Here is a 15,608-nt window from a genome sequence, read left to right on the forward strand (position 1 = left end):
CAGCATCCTGACTGTGACATTGGGTGACAGCCAATGCAGAGAAGCCTGGCGGCTTCATGACTGGGCAGGAGCATCCCCCACAAAGAGGGCGGCTCGCTCAGCTTGGTCACGTATGAGACCTTCCCCAGGACGGCTGCGGCCACCACCACCACCTCTGTTACTCACTGTATTGTCACCTACTGGGCTTCCCTGATGCTGCGCAGAGAAGGACAAAGTCAGTGCCACACCGACCCTCCAATACTGTTCCCTGCAGGACCCACTGCATTCAGGTGCAGCTTGAAAGAGCAGCTGGGAAGAAGACCGCTGGGACACCTCCAGCTCTTGAGGAAAACCCCGTTGTCTCAGGAAGGCCCCTCCCAGCTAGCTACCCGCCAAGCCCACCCTCGGCCACCCTCCTGCCCCTAACCCCGGGACACAGCTTCTGCCACTCCACTTATCCTGAGCTGGTTCCCTCCATCCCATAGGCTCAGCTCCCCGAGACCATCCTTCACCACCTGCTTACGTCTCCCCTTCTTCCCCAGGGCAGTGGCTGTCAGTCTCCTCTGAGAACTCACCACACCTACCCTTGCGGCCGCCTGCCTGGTCAGCAGACTGTAAGTTGTCCAGGGTGAGAACCACATCCGTCCCATCCACCCAGCACCATCGCCTTGGCACCCGGCCCCATGGCGGGCAGACGGCAGGCACTGGAAGAGACGCTTGTGGGTTTGGTGCAGCTGAACGAGGATGTGACACTCGATCTGCAGGGCGGCCAGACACAGGGTTGCTGCGTGGGCAAGTCTGCAGACAGAGACGGGGGCTCTGGGCCCCGCCACCTTCTACCTGGGCAAGGTACCTCACTTCTAAATCTCAATTTGCTCATCTTAAAAAAAAAAAAAAATATCCTAAACTAAAAAGAAAAAGAAGGGGGGAAGTGAACGAGGAGGAAAACTGGGGAAATGTGACGAGATCAATAATTTCCTAACTTTGTTGCCAAAGCTGGAAGTTTCCATGAAGATGATGAGACCTACATACATGCCCTCCCACCCCACCCACCCCCTGCCACCATCCACTCAGGGTACATGACTGCCACACAAGTTTCTGTCTGGAAACAGATGCTGGCTGCCAGGATGAGCTTTGTGGGAGCTCGGCCTGCTGCTCAGGGCATTCCTGCAGTCTGCGGTGCACTGGTGGTGCCCCCAGGTCTGGGTGGAACCCACACACCTGCCAGCCACTGCACCCACCTCATTGAAGACGATCCTGGCTGGCTGCCTGCTGAGTGGCTCTGTGGGCCTCGACGAGCTCTTCCACGTCCTCCCGAAGAAGTGCCGATAGGTGACATCGAAGAGAGACACGCGCAGGTGGCAGCCCACCTCTGACAGCAGCTCCAGCACACCCTGGGAGACAAAGGGATGGCCCTGAAGGATCCTTAATGTTGCGAGTCTCCCCACAGATGCTGACGGACCATCTGGGGGAAACTGGGCCACTCAGCATTCATCCCCTGGTTTAGGTATCAGGCCCTTCCTTCCAAGGGACGACCTCTCTCCATGGCCCTCCCTTGACCTCTGGAGTCCCACCCAGAACCAGCAAGGCACACAAGAAGCCAAAGCTATGGAGACAGACACTCATGACACCATGTGGAACCAAGGAAGAGCAAGTTCAGGTGACAACACATGAGATCCTGGATCAAGCCACACCTGAAGCTTATGCTAACGATAGGTCTGTCTTTAAGTGAGTTAACAAATTATCTTTTCTTAGGCTATTTTACTTGGGATATTTTTGGGGGGTGGGGGGTGAGGAGGAGTTATTTGTTATTACCATTTACAGCCAAATCATTCCCAATATAACCACAAACTCTAAATCCTCAGCTTGTCAGAATTATTTGGGTGGGTTGGGGTCAGGATATAAATAAAAGAAAAGCCAATCTTTGAGAACCACAGATACTGACAAGGCATCAGAGACTAAACAGACCTGCCCTGCGCCCAGCGGTACCACCTACAGAGGGTACTGCCTGGGTCTTCAGTGCTGTTACCACCAGCGCACCTGGCAAGAGGGCAGCTCTTACTGTCTATCCAGGACCAGGAATTCTGCTTTCCTTTCACGCAATCATTTAATAAATGTTATTTAAACATCTATTTTCTGTGTCCACTCTGTGCCAGACACTGTTCTAGGCACTGGAAACGCAACAGGGAATAAAACACACAAAACCTGTATCCCTGGGGCTCATGTGAAGACAATGAAACTGGGAGCAGGGGAAGATGGGTGGGTCGGCTCTTTGAAGAAGACGGCCAGGGAAGGGGCTCTGAAAGACGACATCTAAACTGAGAACTAAGGAGACAGAGTGGGGTAGATAGGAACCAGGAGTGGACCGTGGGAGAATGAATCAGGCAGAAGGAAGCTCCAGGTGCTCAGGAAAATCGTCCTGACTACATGTATCTTTTTTGTTGTTTTTAGTCACTAAATCATATCTGACTCTTTTACGACCCTGAGATGAGAGGATTCCAGGATAAGAGCCTGGAATACTCTGCTCCTGCTGATGCTCAGGACTGGGGACCAAACCATGCAGGGGAGGGTGGGGGGGGGAGCTCAGTGTGCACACCTCCCCGGGGCCTGGGCCTCCCCTCGCCGCAGGCACCACCCAGGGCACCACCATCAGCCCCGCTGGCCCCCTCACCACGCTCTCAGGGAGGTGACCAGCAGCCAGGACCAGGCAACTCCCAGATCACCCGGGAGCTGGGTCTTCTCCCAGCCTCCACACCCCGACCACCCTCTCCGCCTCTCTGAGACTCTGTGCTCAACTCTCCTCAGGTAGGTTTCTAGCTGTCTCCTCATGCTGGACAGAGAGCTACGAAGATAGAGTTGGGCGGGGCAGGGGGCGGGGGTGGTCACCCTCGTGTCCCCTGCACAGCCCCAAACACACAGTAAATACCAAGTGAAATAGTCATTCCAAAGGAAAGAATTAGGTTGGTCCAAAAGTTTGTTTGGGTTTTTCTGTAATTATCTTACGGGAAAACTTGAATGAACTTTTGGGCCAACCCAGTAATCAACATTCACGGTAAAATGAAACTAAACCAAAAAGGTAAATAAAAAGTAAGAAAAACATACTAAAATGATTAATAAGTGATTTGAGTTCAAAATTAGTATGTAATATTTTTATCCAACACCTTTTACACGGAAGTTTGCTATCATCTAAAGCTATCAATTCTCAAAATAACTAAAACTGTACAAATCTCTAAGATCACCTAAACTGAACTTTTGACTTTTTCCCTACTCAGTCTTTTAATCGTGGCTGATTTTTGTGTGTAAAACCAACTTTGCATTCCTGTGATAAACCCCACCATGATGTCCTACCTTCTATATACATTGCTGGATCTGATGTTCTAATATATTAAGGAATGTGTCAGCATTCATAAGAGATGGCAATCTGTACTTTTCTTTTCATGTCCTTGTTCAGTTTGGGTATCAAGGTTATGATGGCCTCAAAATAAACACCTGAGAACAATTCCCTCCTACTCTATTTTCTGAGTGTTGGTCTACAATTGGTATTATTTCTTCCTTTAATATTTTATTAAATTCAACAGTGAAGTCATTTAAGTTTGGAAATGTTTTAATTATGAATTGAGTTTCTTTAATAAATATGGGGCTATTTAAGTGGGAATTTACTGTGTGACTCAAGGAACTCAAACCCAGAGGGGTGGGATGGGGTGGGAGGTGGGAGGGAGGCTCAAGAGGGAAGAGACATATGTATACTTATGGCTGATCCATGTTGATCAGAAACCAACACAATAGTGTTATTATCCTTCAATTAAAAATAAATTAAGAAAAAAATGAATAAAGAAAAAATATACAGAGCTATTTAGATTTTCTATTTCTTCTGGTGTCACTTTTGGTAAATTGTGCTTTTCAAGAAATTTCATTCAAGATCCATTTCATCTAAGTTATTTTTATTGGCACATAGTTACTCATAATGTCCCTTGATTATCTTTTTAATGTCTGTAGGATATGTGGTGATGCCCCTTCTTCCTCTCCTAATAATGATAATCTGTGTCTCTTCTTTCTTCTCATGATCAGTCTTGCCACAGGTTTATCAATATTATTAATCTTTTCAAAGAACCAACTTCTAGCTTTACTGATTTTCTCTATTATCTGCCATTTATTGATTTCTAACCATATATTTCCTATTTCCTTCTTCTCTTTTCTTTGGTTTTAATTTATTCCTTTTGTCTATATTCTTAAGGAGAAAGCAGAGATTGTTGATTTTACACAGGCAGACCTCAGAGACAGAGGGTTCAGTCCCAGACCACTACAATAAAGCGAATACCACAATAAAGTGAGTCACAAGGATTTTTTTGTTTCCCAGTGCATATAAAATTATGTTTATACTATACTGTAATCTATTAAGTGTACAGTAGCATTGTGTCTAAAACAATTGTACATACTTTAATTTTAAAACAATTTATTGCTAAAAAATACCAACTGTCATCTGAGTCTTCAGTAAGTCATCAAAGATCATTGATGACAGGTCACCATAACTCAGATAAAAATAATGAAAAGGCTTGAAATATTGCAAGATTACCAAAATGTGACAGAGAAATAAAATAAGCAAATGCTGGGAAAATGGCACTGATGGACTTTCTCCATGCAGAGTTGTCAAAAACCTTCAATTTATGGGGAAAAAAAAATACAATATCTACAAAGCACAATAAAATGAGGTATGCCTGCATTTTTCGTCTTTTCTAATGTAGTTATATAAAGTAAGTTTCCCTCAAAGGGCTGCATTAACTGCATCCCACAAATCTTGATATATTCTTATACCACTTAGCTCCAATCACTTTCTAATCTCTCTCTGAATTCTTTGACCCAAGGGTTACTAGTGACCAGAGTGTTGTTTAATTTTCTACTATTTGGGGATTTTCTGGTTATCTTATTGTTATTGATTTTTTAACTTAATAACATATTGGTCAGTGAACATATTCTTCATAATTTCAATTCCTTTAAATTTACTGGGATTTATTTTCATGACCAAGCATATTATCTATCTCTGTAAATGTTCCACAGGCACTTGAGAAGGTTTATTTTATTTGTTGGGTATAGTGTTTTCATGATGACAGTTCAGTCAAGGTGGTTGGTGGTGTTCTGATCTTTCACACCCTAATGAGTTTTTTTTTGGGGGGGGGGGGAGTCTATTCGTTCTATCACTTATTGAGAGAGCTAAAAGCTACCAATTGTAAAGGTGAATCTAAATGCAGTTCCCTTTGGTTCTACAAACTTTGCTTCATGGGTCTGAAAGCTGTGCTGCTGGTTGCTGGGCACAAATAAGATACAACAGCAGGTCAGTTAGTCTTTACAATGCTGGCTTACAGGTCTGGCCCTTGGCTGGAGTTTGCAGTCTGGAGACACAGACTTCCCCACCACCCTAATGGATTGGAATGGCTTACTAGTACTAAACTTCCTGTGCAAAGTGATTTATGCTGATCACTTGCTTTCCTTCTGAAGCTCTGGAATCCTACTACGTGCTAAGCAGAGTGTGTCTACATGACTAGTTCCCAAAAAGCCTGTTGGGAGTCACACATTACAATCTATTGGCACTGAGTCTCTGACAAGCTTCCTTCGTTGGCAGGATGTCACAGGTATTGTCCCAGCTCGTTGCTGTAGTGTGTCTTGTGGGAATCCCATGGCAGAGGACCCTGGGAGTTCATACCCATTGCCTCCCGTATGCCATTCCCTTGGCTGATCTTACTCTATTTTTTCACCGAAACAACTCTTTCCTTTGAAGATGACTATGTGCTGAGTCACGTCAAGTCCTCCTAGTCCATCACCAAACCTGAGGGTGACTTTGGGGGCTCCCATCACAGATGCACACACATTTAGGGCCGTCATGTCTTCCTGTCACTGTCAGTATGAGACGTCCCTTTATCTCTGGTGATACGCTTCACCTTGAACTCTACTTTGTCTGAAATTAGTACAGCCACAAAGCTTTCTAATGCTTAGAGTTTACATGGGTATCTTTTTTTCCATTCTTTTCCTTTCATACATATGGTTTGAAGACATATATTTAATGTCTTCATGTTTAAACTGTGATTTTTTTATAAACAACTTAGAAGTGGGTTTTAAATGTTAGCTTTTACTGTATGACTCTATTCTACAGACAGTGTACATTTTTAAAAATTATTTCAGTGCCATTATCCATTATCATAATGTCTATAAAAGCAAACACCTGGAGTCAGAACAAGTGGTCATTTTAAGGAAGGACCTAATGAATGGATGACAGGTCATTCATACAGGAAAAGCTATGCTGTCTTAAGGAAGAATAAGAAATTCTTTATGAAATGACATGAACACTCTATAACATATATGTGGGGGAGGGGGGAGTTGTTGGTTTTTGTTTATTTTGTTTTTCAAAGAGTCTCATTTTGATCCTTTCTGTCCCATAAATCCCTGAAGAAACCCAATTACGCGACTTTCATGAAAGTATTGACTTTATCTTTGGGAAAGAAGTAAAAATGACCCACATTTACCAATGTATAATACATACTGTTAAGAATATTAAGATATAGAATATAGCAATAAGCAACCATTCATGCCAAAAAAAGAGAGAAACATACAAGCATATTGATTTGTTGTGGTTGCTTAGAATGTCTGAAAGGTTGTACAGAAAACAAGTTAATACCGGCTATATCCAGGATGAGACAGCCATAGGACAATATACTTACCCTGTGTGCCCTCTTGTATTTTGAACTATGGGAATTACCTTTTCGAAAACAAGTTAAAATGCATTAATAAAGTAAAATAGAAAAATAAAAGAAATTTCTTTTGTAAAATTCCCAGGAAAGAGGCAACTCCTGTCTACTATCTCATGAGCCCCTGGTGGCAGGGCTGCTGGAGCCAGTCTCCCTAGCTTGGAGTCCCAGCTGGCCAGCTGTATCTGTGTTACCCTAGGCATCTGACTCCATGTCTCTCATGTTGCTTCCTCTTCTGTAAAATGCGGATAATAATGCTACCTACTTGGTAGGGCTGTCGTGAAGATGAAGTGAACCAACATAAGTAAAGCACTAAGAAGTAAAGTTGTTGGGGACGTCCCTGGCAGTCCAGTGGTTAAGCCTCTGCACTTCCAATGCAGTGGGCAGGGGTTCGATCCCTGGCTGGGGAATGAGGATCCTATATGGCACGCAGTGTGGTCAAAAAATAAAACAAGTAAAGCTGTAACAGCAGTAATCACCGCAGTATCTACACGGTAGCAAACACACAGCAGGTGCTCAATCACAGGGTTTGAAGTGATGATGTAGGATGTGAGCGATTTAACATTAGGTTATTCTCAGACCTAGTGCTCAGACAACTCTGAATGCAAGGAGAACTGCTCTGCCAACTACAGAGGAAGATACTGTCTCACCAAGCCAAACCCTACAAGCTGCGTGCTCACAGTGGCAGGCCTGGATCCTTCCTGTGCATTCCCCCCGGACCCTGGGCCTCCCCAGGACTGTACAATCCTGTGGGTGTTCTGTGGAGGCACAGAGACACCAGCTTCTCCAGCAGGTTCCCTGCCAGCTGACGGCAGAGACGGACACAGAGCCCCAGAGCGAGGGCCTGAGCGTGCAAAGGCGGTAATACCTCCACCTCACATCTCCCAGGATGCCCAGAGCTCCACCCCTGCAGTTCTAACCCCCAGGCCGTGCTGAGCCATGCACAAGGCCAGCCCTTGCAAACAACCTGGCCAAGAAATAACTCAGGAAATCAAATTATCCGAGTTTTTGGATTGCTCCACTGTAGGCAGCAAGAAGCCTTGAGTCAGGGTCAAAAGTGCTGACTGAGTCGCTGAATCACATACCCTCTTTGCTCATGGGCCACTTTGCCTCCAAATGCTGCTACCACCTGGGGTGATGGGCGCAGTGAAAGACTCAGATAAACACGTGAAAATCGATATTGTATTGGCTGAGAGCAGCGACAGCATGCATGTGATAGTAAAGAGTCGGTTTCTTTACCTGCTTAATTTGCGGGCCATCGAGCCACTTCAGGACACAGTGAAACGCCGTCGATTCCTTCGCAGGCTGGCGTGCTCTCTGTGGGTGCGGAGGGACCAGCAGGTTTTGGTCAAAGATCCTGCGCCAGTCGTGCATTCTGCTGGCCCCCAGGTCCCTGGGGCCTCTGGGATTACCTGCACCACTGGCGTTCAAATAAATAATAGAGTTATGAGGGCCCCAGCGCTTAGAGAACCTCCCACTAATACCAGGGGAACCACCATCCCTGCGACCTATACTCTGGCGACCTCCCCAACCCCCACTGCAGCCAAGGACTGGCATCCATGCCGCCTTCCCCTGGCCAATCAGAGCACGCCTACCCCGGCCTCAGTGACTGGTTTAGGGACTGCCACGTGCTCTGTCCAGCTATGGAGGTGGAGCCCTGCACAAGGGCACCAGGCCTTGGGAACTGGGGCGCTTAGAGGGGCCTGGAGGGCATGACCCACTCAGAGCCAATAAGATATGAGCTCAGAGCTTCTGTTGGTTCTGTTGCAAGAACATTCTTCTCTGGGGCCTTCAGAGCAGAGGGGCCATCAGCTCGGAGCTTGCAAGGGGGACACCACAGGAGTGGCCACCTTGAGACACATACAAAAAGGCAGGCAGCGTGGGAGCAAGGCCAGCGGTCCAGATGTCACCACGAGCCCTGGCTCAAGGGGACCCTGGAGTCCAGCACCCAGGACAGCTGAGCCATAGACAGCCCTACTGGTGGAGCCAAGCGGGGACAGACTGGGTGTTCGGGGTGTCTTGGCAATGAGGTTCAATCAAGATTTTATCTGCCTTCCGGCAGAGGAGGATCTGAACCTTCTCGAGACTGTCTTCAGCTGAAACAGAATCTTAAGCCCTTGGCCTTGATAAGAGGCCGAATTCTACCAAAATGGCCAGCAAGGAGAAAGAGCAGTGGATTTGATCTTCTAAGACAGCAGGTCTCTAAATGCAGTCCACAAACCCCCGAGGTTCCTGGAGGTGGTCAAGGGCTCCAGAGGCCTAGAGCTATTTTCATAACCTCCAGATGTCATCTGAGTCTTTCACTGGGTTGGCATTTGTGGTGATAGTGCCAAGGCAATGGTGGGTGAAGCTACTAGGGCCTCATCACCTCCCGAGACAGAGGCAACCAAAGCCCACGGCCACCCTGTGCTCTTCGCCCCTCACAGCACACAGTCCAGCAGCTTTGCTTAATAAGGTCCCTGGGGAAGCTGTGCACACTATGGATTTTATTACATCTTGACTTGATCCTTGAGGATGCGTGCTTTTAACATTCCATGATAAAAGGGGGTAAAGCACAAAAAGCATTTCTGCTGCCAAATGAAGGGCCAGGGTCACCCCAGGGTAAGACGGGCATGATCGCTGGACTGCGAGTTGAACTGCCTCCTTCCTGCACTCAGCAACACCATTCTTACTAAAAGAATGGCTCAGAGACAAACAATGGTGATTCAGAAGTGGAAGCTTCAAACACAGTCTGAACAAAATGAACCTGTCACTTCAAGGTAAACTCATAAAAACTGAGCTTTCGGACAAAATTCAGAATTGAGAAAATCTGTGCCCTCCACTGTGAGCCTGACAGCTTCATAACTCTTGAAGACTTTCCTGACAAGATGGGTAGTGCTGGTAATGAAAAGTGAGATTTTGAAATTTTGTGAGTAGATGTGTCAATATTTGGAAGATCGGCCTAACTCAGAAGCAGTTATTGTCCGAAACAACAAGCACAATGATGTAAAGTCTTGCGTGGGGGAACGATCCACCCAAAGTGCGAAGCAAACCAGAGGATTTAATGTAACAGTGTGAAAGTTTTCAGACAGGGTGTCAAACTCTGCTTGCAAGAAACCCTTAAGGAATGGATCGCTTGTGAGTTTGGGTACAGCACAGAAGCAGTTCTCTAAGGGCTCCCCCCTGCCCATCTGCATCTCTTTCAAATTCTTCAAGCAAAATGACTCAACACAACAGACTCAACAGAGAAGCTGTACCAGTGAAGCAGTGCCCAGCAGTCTGTGGGCCAGACGTTAAAGGGATTCACAATCATGCAAAAAAAACAAAGCAAAACCCCAAAAAGGGTCTTCCCTGCTGGTCCAGTGGCTAAGACTCTGTGCTCCTAATGCCAGGGGTACAGGTTCAATCCCTGGTCAGGGAACTAGATCCCACATGCTGCAACTAAAGATCCTACATGCTGCAACGAAGACCTGGCACAGCCAAATAAATATTTCAAAAACAAACAAACACACAAAACAACCCCACTCTTCTTGCTAATGTTTTTGTTTCAGAAAACATGGCTGGCTTTCATTAAAAAAATATATTCTTATGTTAACACGTAACAGGTCTACTGTTTTTAAACGAATTAATAACACTGTCGACATTTCTCAACAATAAATGTTGTTAGGCATCACTCACATTTTAGGAAGTTATTTGGAGTCCTCAATCATTTTTTAAAGCATAAAGCAGCGTGACACTAAAAAGCTGGAGAAAGGTTGCTCTCAAGGGACTCGAAATGCAGGGCTTCAGGTAGCCGGCCCACCCTCTACACTCACAGGCTGTGCTGGGAATGCAGGGGGGCCCTGGAGGTATGAATACGGCTGGCCCCCCTGAGATGCTCTCCCATACCCAGTGAGCCTCAGCGTGGGGTCCAGCCCCCACTGGAACACCACCCCGACCCTGCACACATCTCCTTGGGCCTTCAGTTCCAGACTGTTACTGTATGAACAGTAAGGCACACAAGCCGGTTTATGTGGGGTTTTTTCCTTTGTGGATTATGTTTGTCTGCTCAATACCCCTTGTTTTGCGGAACTACCCTCCCCAGTTCTGGCCTGAGGGCTTCGGGGCTGGTCTCAGAGATGACATACACTGTGTGTGTCTTCACTGGGACCCCAGCCACGGTGCCCTCTGGACAGGCTATCTCCCAGGGCCAGCTCCTCTGTGCTTCTGCACCCAGCAGGCTTCTGTGCTTTTGGTCAGAGCACATATCAGCTGCACATATCAGCACATACCTGCTCCCTGGCCCACTGCTTGCAGAAGGAAACCTACTCTCCTGGGGCCTCGATACTGCACTTACCATCAGAGCTCAATTAATTCAGCCCTGAAACTGAAGTTTCAATAAACTTGTCTCCCCAGTTTTTCTCTTTCTCAGGGAAATGTTTCGTCATTGACATTAGTTATAAAATTGAGAGGTTTATTCCTGCAAAGTGAGAGCCTTCACAGGCTGGGGGGTAACTCCACAGCAAAGCCCTTTCGGCCTCGGAAGCACATGTAGGGAAACACCCTACGGAAGGAGCCCCCAACGGCGGTGTTTCCTGGCTCCAGGACAGTGCCTCCTTTGTAGGTGGCTCCAGATGTTGCTCCCTCGCCCCAGATCTGTAACCTAGTACATCCCCTGACTTCCCTGGGTGACGAGGGGACCTAATACCACATTTGGCAGGACCAGTTGTGATGACAGGATGGCACTGCAGGAGACGCGCTGGGACAAAAGGCAGGTCTCCCAAGATCAAAGCTCTGAGCCAGGCAGGTGGAGGCAGGTGGTGGAGATGGAGCAACTACTGCAGTGGGTGATGGAGGGAGAGGTGACCCCTAAGACACAGGCTCCTGGGAGTAGGAGCCTGGATGGTCCCTGAGGTTCTGTTACACACAGAGCTCTTCCCCTCCTGCCCCACCCCCCACCCAGTGCCCCAAACTTCTCTCACCCAGCCCACACTCCTGTACACTCCATCCTGCCCTCGCTTCAGTTCCTCCCATTCAGCATGCCCTCTATCCCCCTCAACAGGCACATGCATCCCTGGATGAGTCTTCCTCTGTGCCACCTCCCCAGGAAAGCACCCCCACCCACATACCCCCCCTCGCACGGGACCCTATCACAGAAGAGTCACCCAGCTTCCCCAGGCTACATGGTCACTGTCATCCTGCAGGACTGAGCTCCATGAGGTCAGGACTAGGTCCTCAGTGTAAACCTTTCTAATGTTATTAAGTCAATCACTCAGTTATGCTGGAGAGGAATGAAGAAAGCTGCAGAGGAAGGCAGAGGGGCCTTTGGGGCCGGATGAACCATAAAGAGAAAACTAGGAGGGCCCCATGCTTTGAGCCCAAGAAAAGCATACAAGAGGCTCTCCAGAGGAAGGGGGAAGAAAAGGCACCAACTTTTATTGAGTCCTCATCATAAGCCAGGCACTCACATTTTCATATTTGCTATTGCAATAACTCTGGAAGATAAGTACCACTACTGTCCCCTTCTTACAGATGTGAAAAGTGAGATCCTGAGGTTAAACAGCCAGCCTGAAACCATATAGTCAGTCGTACAAACTTCAAAGCCATTATAACCTATGCCGGCCCCTCTGCCCACCAAGGGCAGGAGAAGCCCTCAAGGGCAAAGTAAGAGCAAAGAGGTCGAGGAGCCTGGGCTGATCCTTACTCTCCTCTCTGACTTCTGCAAAGTCTCTTGCCCTCCCAGCATCTATCTCCCACCTACAAAAGGAGGGGGGCCTCTGAAGCTCCCTGGAGGTCTTTGCTTCTGCAAAGATCTACCTGATCTACAAATATTCACCAAGCACCTGTTCTGTCCTAGTATGGTGAAGCGGACTGTCAAATACCCTGTCTTCAAGAATCTAAATATCCAGTGGGGAAAAGACTAGGGGGCAATCCTGAGCAGCGCACAGAAGACAAGCCTAACCCAGTCTCCTTTTGTTGGGCAAGGTGGGGGGATGGAGAAGAGGAGGGACCCAGGCACTGAAGAGGTCAGCTGGGCTGAGGTCTCATCAGCAGTGGTTCACCAAGGAAAGGGAGCGACAGGAGCCACAAGGAATTTCCGGGGCACAAGGAAGCTTCCCTCCAGACACGAAAGAGATCTGGCCTGCCTGAACCTCGAAAGCTTAGGAGCTTTTTTGAGAGTAGACACCAAGTGCATGTGTGTGTGTGTGTGTGTGTGTGGTCAGTAGTGTCCAACTCTTTGTGACCCCATGGACTGTAGCCCGCCAGGCTCCTCTGCCCATGAGATTTCCCAGGCAAGAATACTGAGTGGGTTGCCATTTCCGACTCCAGGGAATCTACCCAACTCTGGGGTCAAACCCATATCTCCTGCATTGGCAGGCAGATTCTTTAGCAACTGCACCACTTGGGAAGCAACGCCCCCCTCCCCACCACCCAGCCTTTATTTTCGAGAGTAAGTAGAAGTCTGATTAAGCCCTGCCTGGAATTCCTCTTTCAAGGAGTATTCTTTGAGTACCTACCGAGTGCCAGGCCCTGGAGAACACTGCAGACAACCTCCTTGCCCTCCAGGAATGTTTCTGAAGGGAGGTAAAGACAGGATACAAGTTAGCACACAAAGGAGGTGGTTGTGACCTATGAAAGTCACAGAGGAGAGGAGAGTGCAGGGAGCTGTGATGGAGACCCGGCTTGAAACTGGCGGCGACTAGGCACAATCATCTAAAGTACACCTTTTCCAACTACACAATCTTATGAGACTTCCGACCTGTGCTTCAGTCAAAATGACACAGTGCGAAAGAGAAGGCAGGGCCAGGGCTGCGAAGGCATTTGTCTTCTATAGAGACAGACATGGAAAGAAATGTGCAAAGGTCTGAAGAAGACAGCAGGACACCGAGCACTGGGGGTCTCAAGGGCACAAGGGCCCAAGTGGGGAGCCCGGAGGCGGTCAGGAAGTCGGCGGGCTGGACAGCGGAAGGGAAGGCGGGAGCAACTCCAGGGTAGGCCTTAGGCAGGCGGGACCTTCGGAGCAGGGAATCCCGCGAGGGTCAGGGAGATCTCCACTGGGCATTGGCGCGGCGTCGGATCGGCAGGACCAGCAGGGGACAGGTACCCAGAAGGGACAGGCAAAGCAGGGGTCCCCAGCAGGGGTCCGAACGGGAAAAGGGGAGGGTCAATGCCGCGGTCTCAGCAAAGCCCAAGCCGGCGGCACCGCGGTCGCCGGAAGCTGAAGCGCTGCCAGCAGGTGCGGGGTCTAGGAGGAAAGTGCAAAAGTTGAGCCCCAAGAAGCCCCAGAAACCCTACAGGACCCGGCGGCCCGGGCTACACCAAAAGTCAAGGAGGTGGGGGGAGGAAAATGCGACCGACCCAGGCACAGCCCCGCGCTCGCCGGTTGCCGCGCCCCTCAGGCCCCGGGCCCCCAGAAAAGTAGGACGGAGCACCCCACACACACTCCGGGACCAAGGCCTCGGGCCGCTCGGTGGCCCCTGAGCCTCTGGACTGAGTCCAACCTCCCCCGCGGCGCCAGCCAACGTGGTTCCGCCCGTGGCGGGCAGCGTTACCTAGGAGACGCGCCACAGCAGCCGCCCCCGCCCCCGGGCGTCGAGCCCCAGGTTTCTGAGGAAGTGCCTCTACGACGGATCCAGAGGCCCGGCGCTGGCCGGTGCCCACCGGAGCCGCAGACCCTGCGGGCTAAGGACCGGCCAAGGGGCGCCCGATCCGCTGCCACCGGCCGTAGGAGTCTCGGTAGGGGAAGAACCAGCTCTCCGTCATCCGCGTCAGCTGGAAGCAGGGACCAATCAGAGCCCAACTTCAGGATCTCCGCTCAGCAGCGCCAGCCAATCGGCGCGGCGGCGGGCCCGTCCTAATTTGCATGGTAGGCGATCTCTCAGCCAATAAGAGTGTGACTGGCGTGAAGAACAGCCAATGAGAATCTAGAAGGGGAGTGGCCCCGGGCGTCCCACGAGGTGAAGATGCTGCGGGCGGAACCTGGTGGAGCTAGCGGGATTCGGGGGCGCTAAAGTCGCAGGGGCAGGGCGGGAAGGAAGATCCGGAGCGGGATAGAGGATCCGGAGCTGGAGCCCCCAGGTGAGTGCAGGGGGAGACCCCAGTCGTCCGCGCAGTCCCCTGCAGTGCGCCGGGAGAGCGGCGGCGGGCATCGCGAGGCCCGCGCTGACTCTCCATCTCCTTGTCCCCAGCGCGTTCCCGCACGCGCCTCCATCCTCACCTACTCTCCTGCCGGCTCACCTCCTTCTCCATCATATCCCTTCCCCCATTCCGCCCTCCTTTGCCTGCCCTGTCTGCCGGCCTGCCCGACCTTTTAGCTCCCATCCCGACCCCTGCCCTAACTTCATCCCTCCCTGACCCCTCCTTTTCCCGCAGCTTCGCCTCCCCCTCCCCCATCCCTCTTTCCATTCCCTCTCCCAGCCTCAGCGCACCCCCCATCGGAGCGCTCCTGGTCCTAGTCCTCCCCATCTCTCTCCCAAAGGCTCATCCTGCCTCTCCTTTCAGGTCCCTAGCCCCATCTTCCCACCCACTCTGCTCCCAATCCCTACGTTTCCCCGTGGGCGCCCTCTCTCCACCTTGCCCTGCTCCCCAGGACCTTGGCACTCCCCTCCTGCACCAGTTCATCTGGGTACCTACACACAGCACCCCACCCGGGTCCTTCTGCCCCTACCCCATCTTCAGCTTCTCTTAGCTCCCCACCTCCCCTACCTGCTGCTGCTCCCGCAGGACGCAGGACACCGAGCCCCAGCTGCTGCACCGCGTCCTGCTGCAGTGGCTGTCCTGTACCTGCCCACCTTTCCACCCTGTCACCCAGGCAGCCTACCCTGGCTCTGCTCACCCTGGCATTTGTTCAAGGGCTCCTTTGGGGTCTACACTTTGTCTAGAGCAGCCTCAGGGGGTCTCCAGGTGAGAAGTCCCTTAGTGTCCTGCCTTCCT

The 15,608-nt window shown here is 50.0% G+C and overlaps 2 protein-coding genes across 6 annotated transcripts in view; one reads left to right on the forward strand and one right to left on the reverse strand.

Annotated features, from left to right (window-relative positions):
- NPHP4 (nephrocystin 4) overlaps window positions 1-14,480 on the reverse strand; it is a 133,057-nt gene extending 118,577 nt beyond the window's left edge. For 2 of the 4 annotated variants that reach the window (XM_070474192.1, XM_070474191.1), the window contains exons 1-5: window positions 14,228-14,480; window positions 13,193-13,249; window positions 7,956-8,136; window positions 1,221-1,373; window positions 564-737 (exon numbers count right to left, since the gene is read on the reverse strand). In XM_070474192.1, coding sequence (XP_070330293.1) covers window positions 564-737; window positions 1,221-1,373; window positions 7,956-8,090 — 462 coding nt within the window. In that variant the 5' untranslated portion in view covers window positions 8,091-8,136; window positions 13,193-13,249; window positions 14,228-14,480. The remainder of the gene's footprint in view (window positions 1-563; window positions 738-1,220; window positions 1,374-7,955; window positions 8,137-13,192; window positions 13,250-14,227) is intronic. The other 2 variants (XM_070474193.1, XM_020904462.2) reach the window with 2 other exon arrangements.
- Window positions 14,481-14,500: 20 nt separating this feature from the next.
- The window catches only part of KCNAB2 (potassium voltage-gated channel subfamily A regulatory beta subunit 2), a 96,765-nt gene continuing 95,657 nt past the window's right edge, over window positions 14,501-15,608 (forward strand). For both annotated transcript variants that reach the window (XM_020904463.2, XM_020904465.2), the window contains exon 1: window positions 14,501-14,753. The gene's annotated coding sequence lies outside the window, so the exon portion shown is untranslated. The remainder of the gene's footprint in view (window positions 14,754-15,608) is intronic.

This window comes from Odocoileus virginianus, chromosome 11 (assembly GCF_023699985.2).
Source record: "Odocoileus virginianus isolate 20LAN1187 ecotype Illinois chromosome 11, Ovbor_1.2, whole genome shotgun sequence".
In the NCBI taxonomy this organism is placed as follows: Eukaryota; Metazoa; Chordata; class Mammalia; order Artiodactyla; family Cervidae; genus Odocoileus; species Odocoileus virginianus.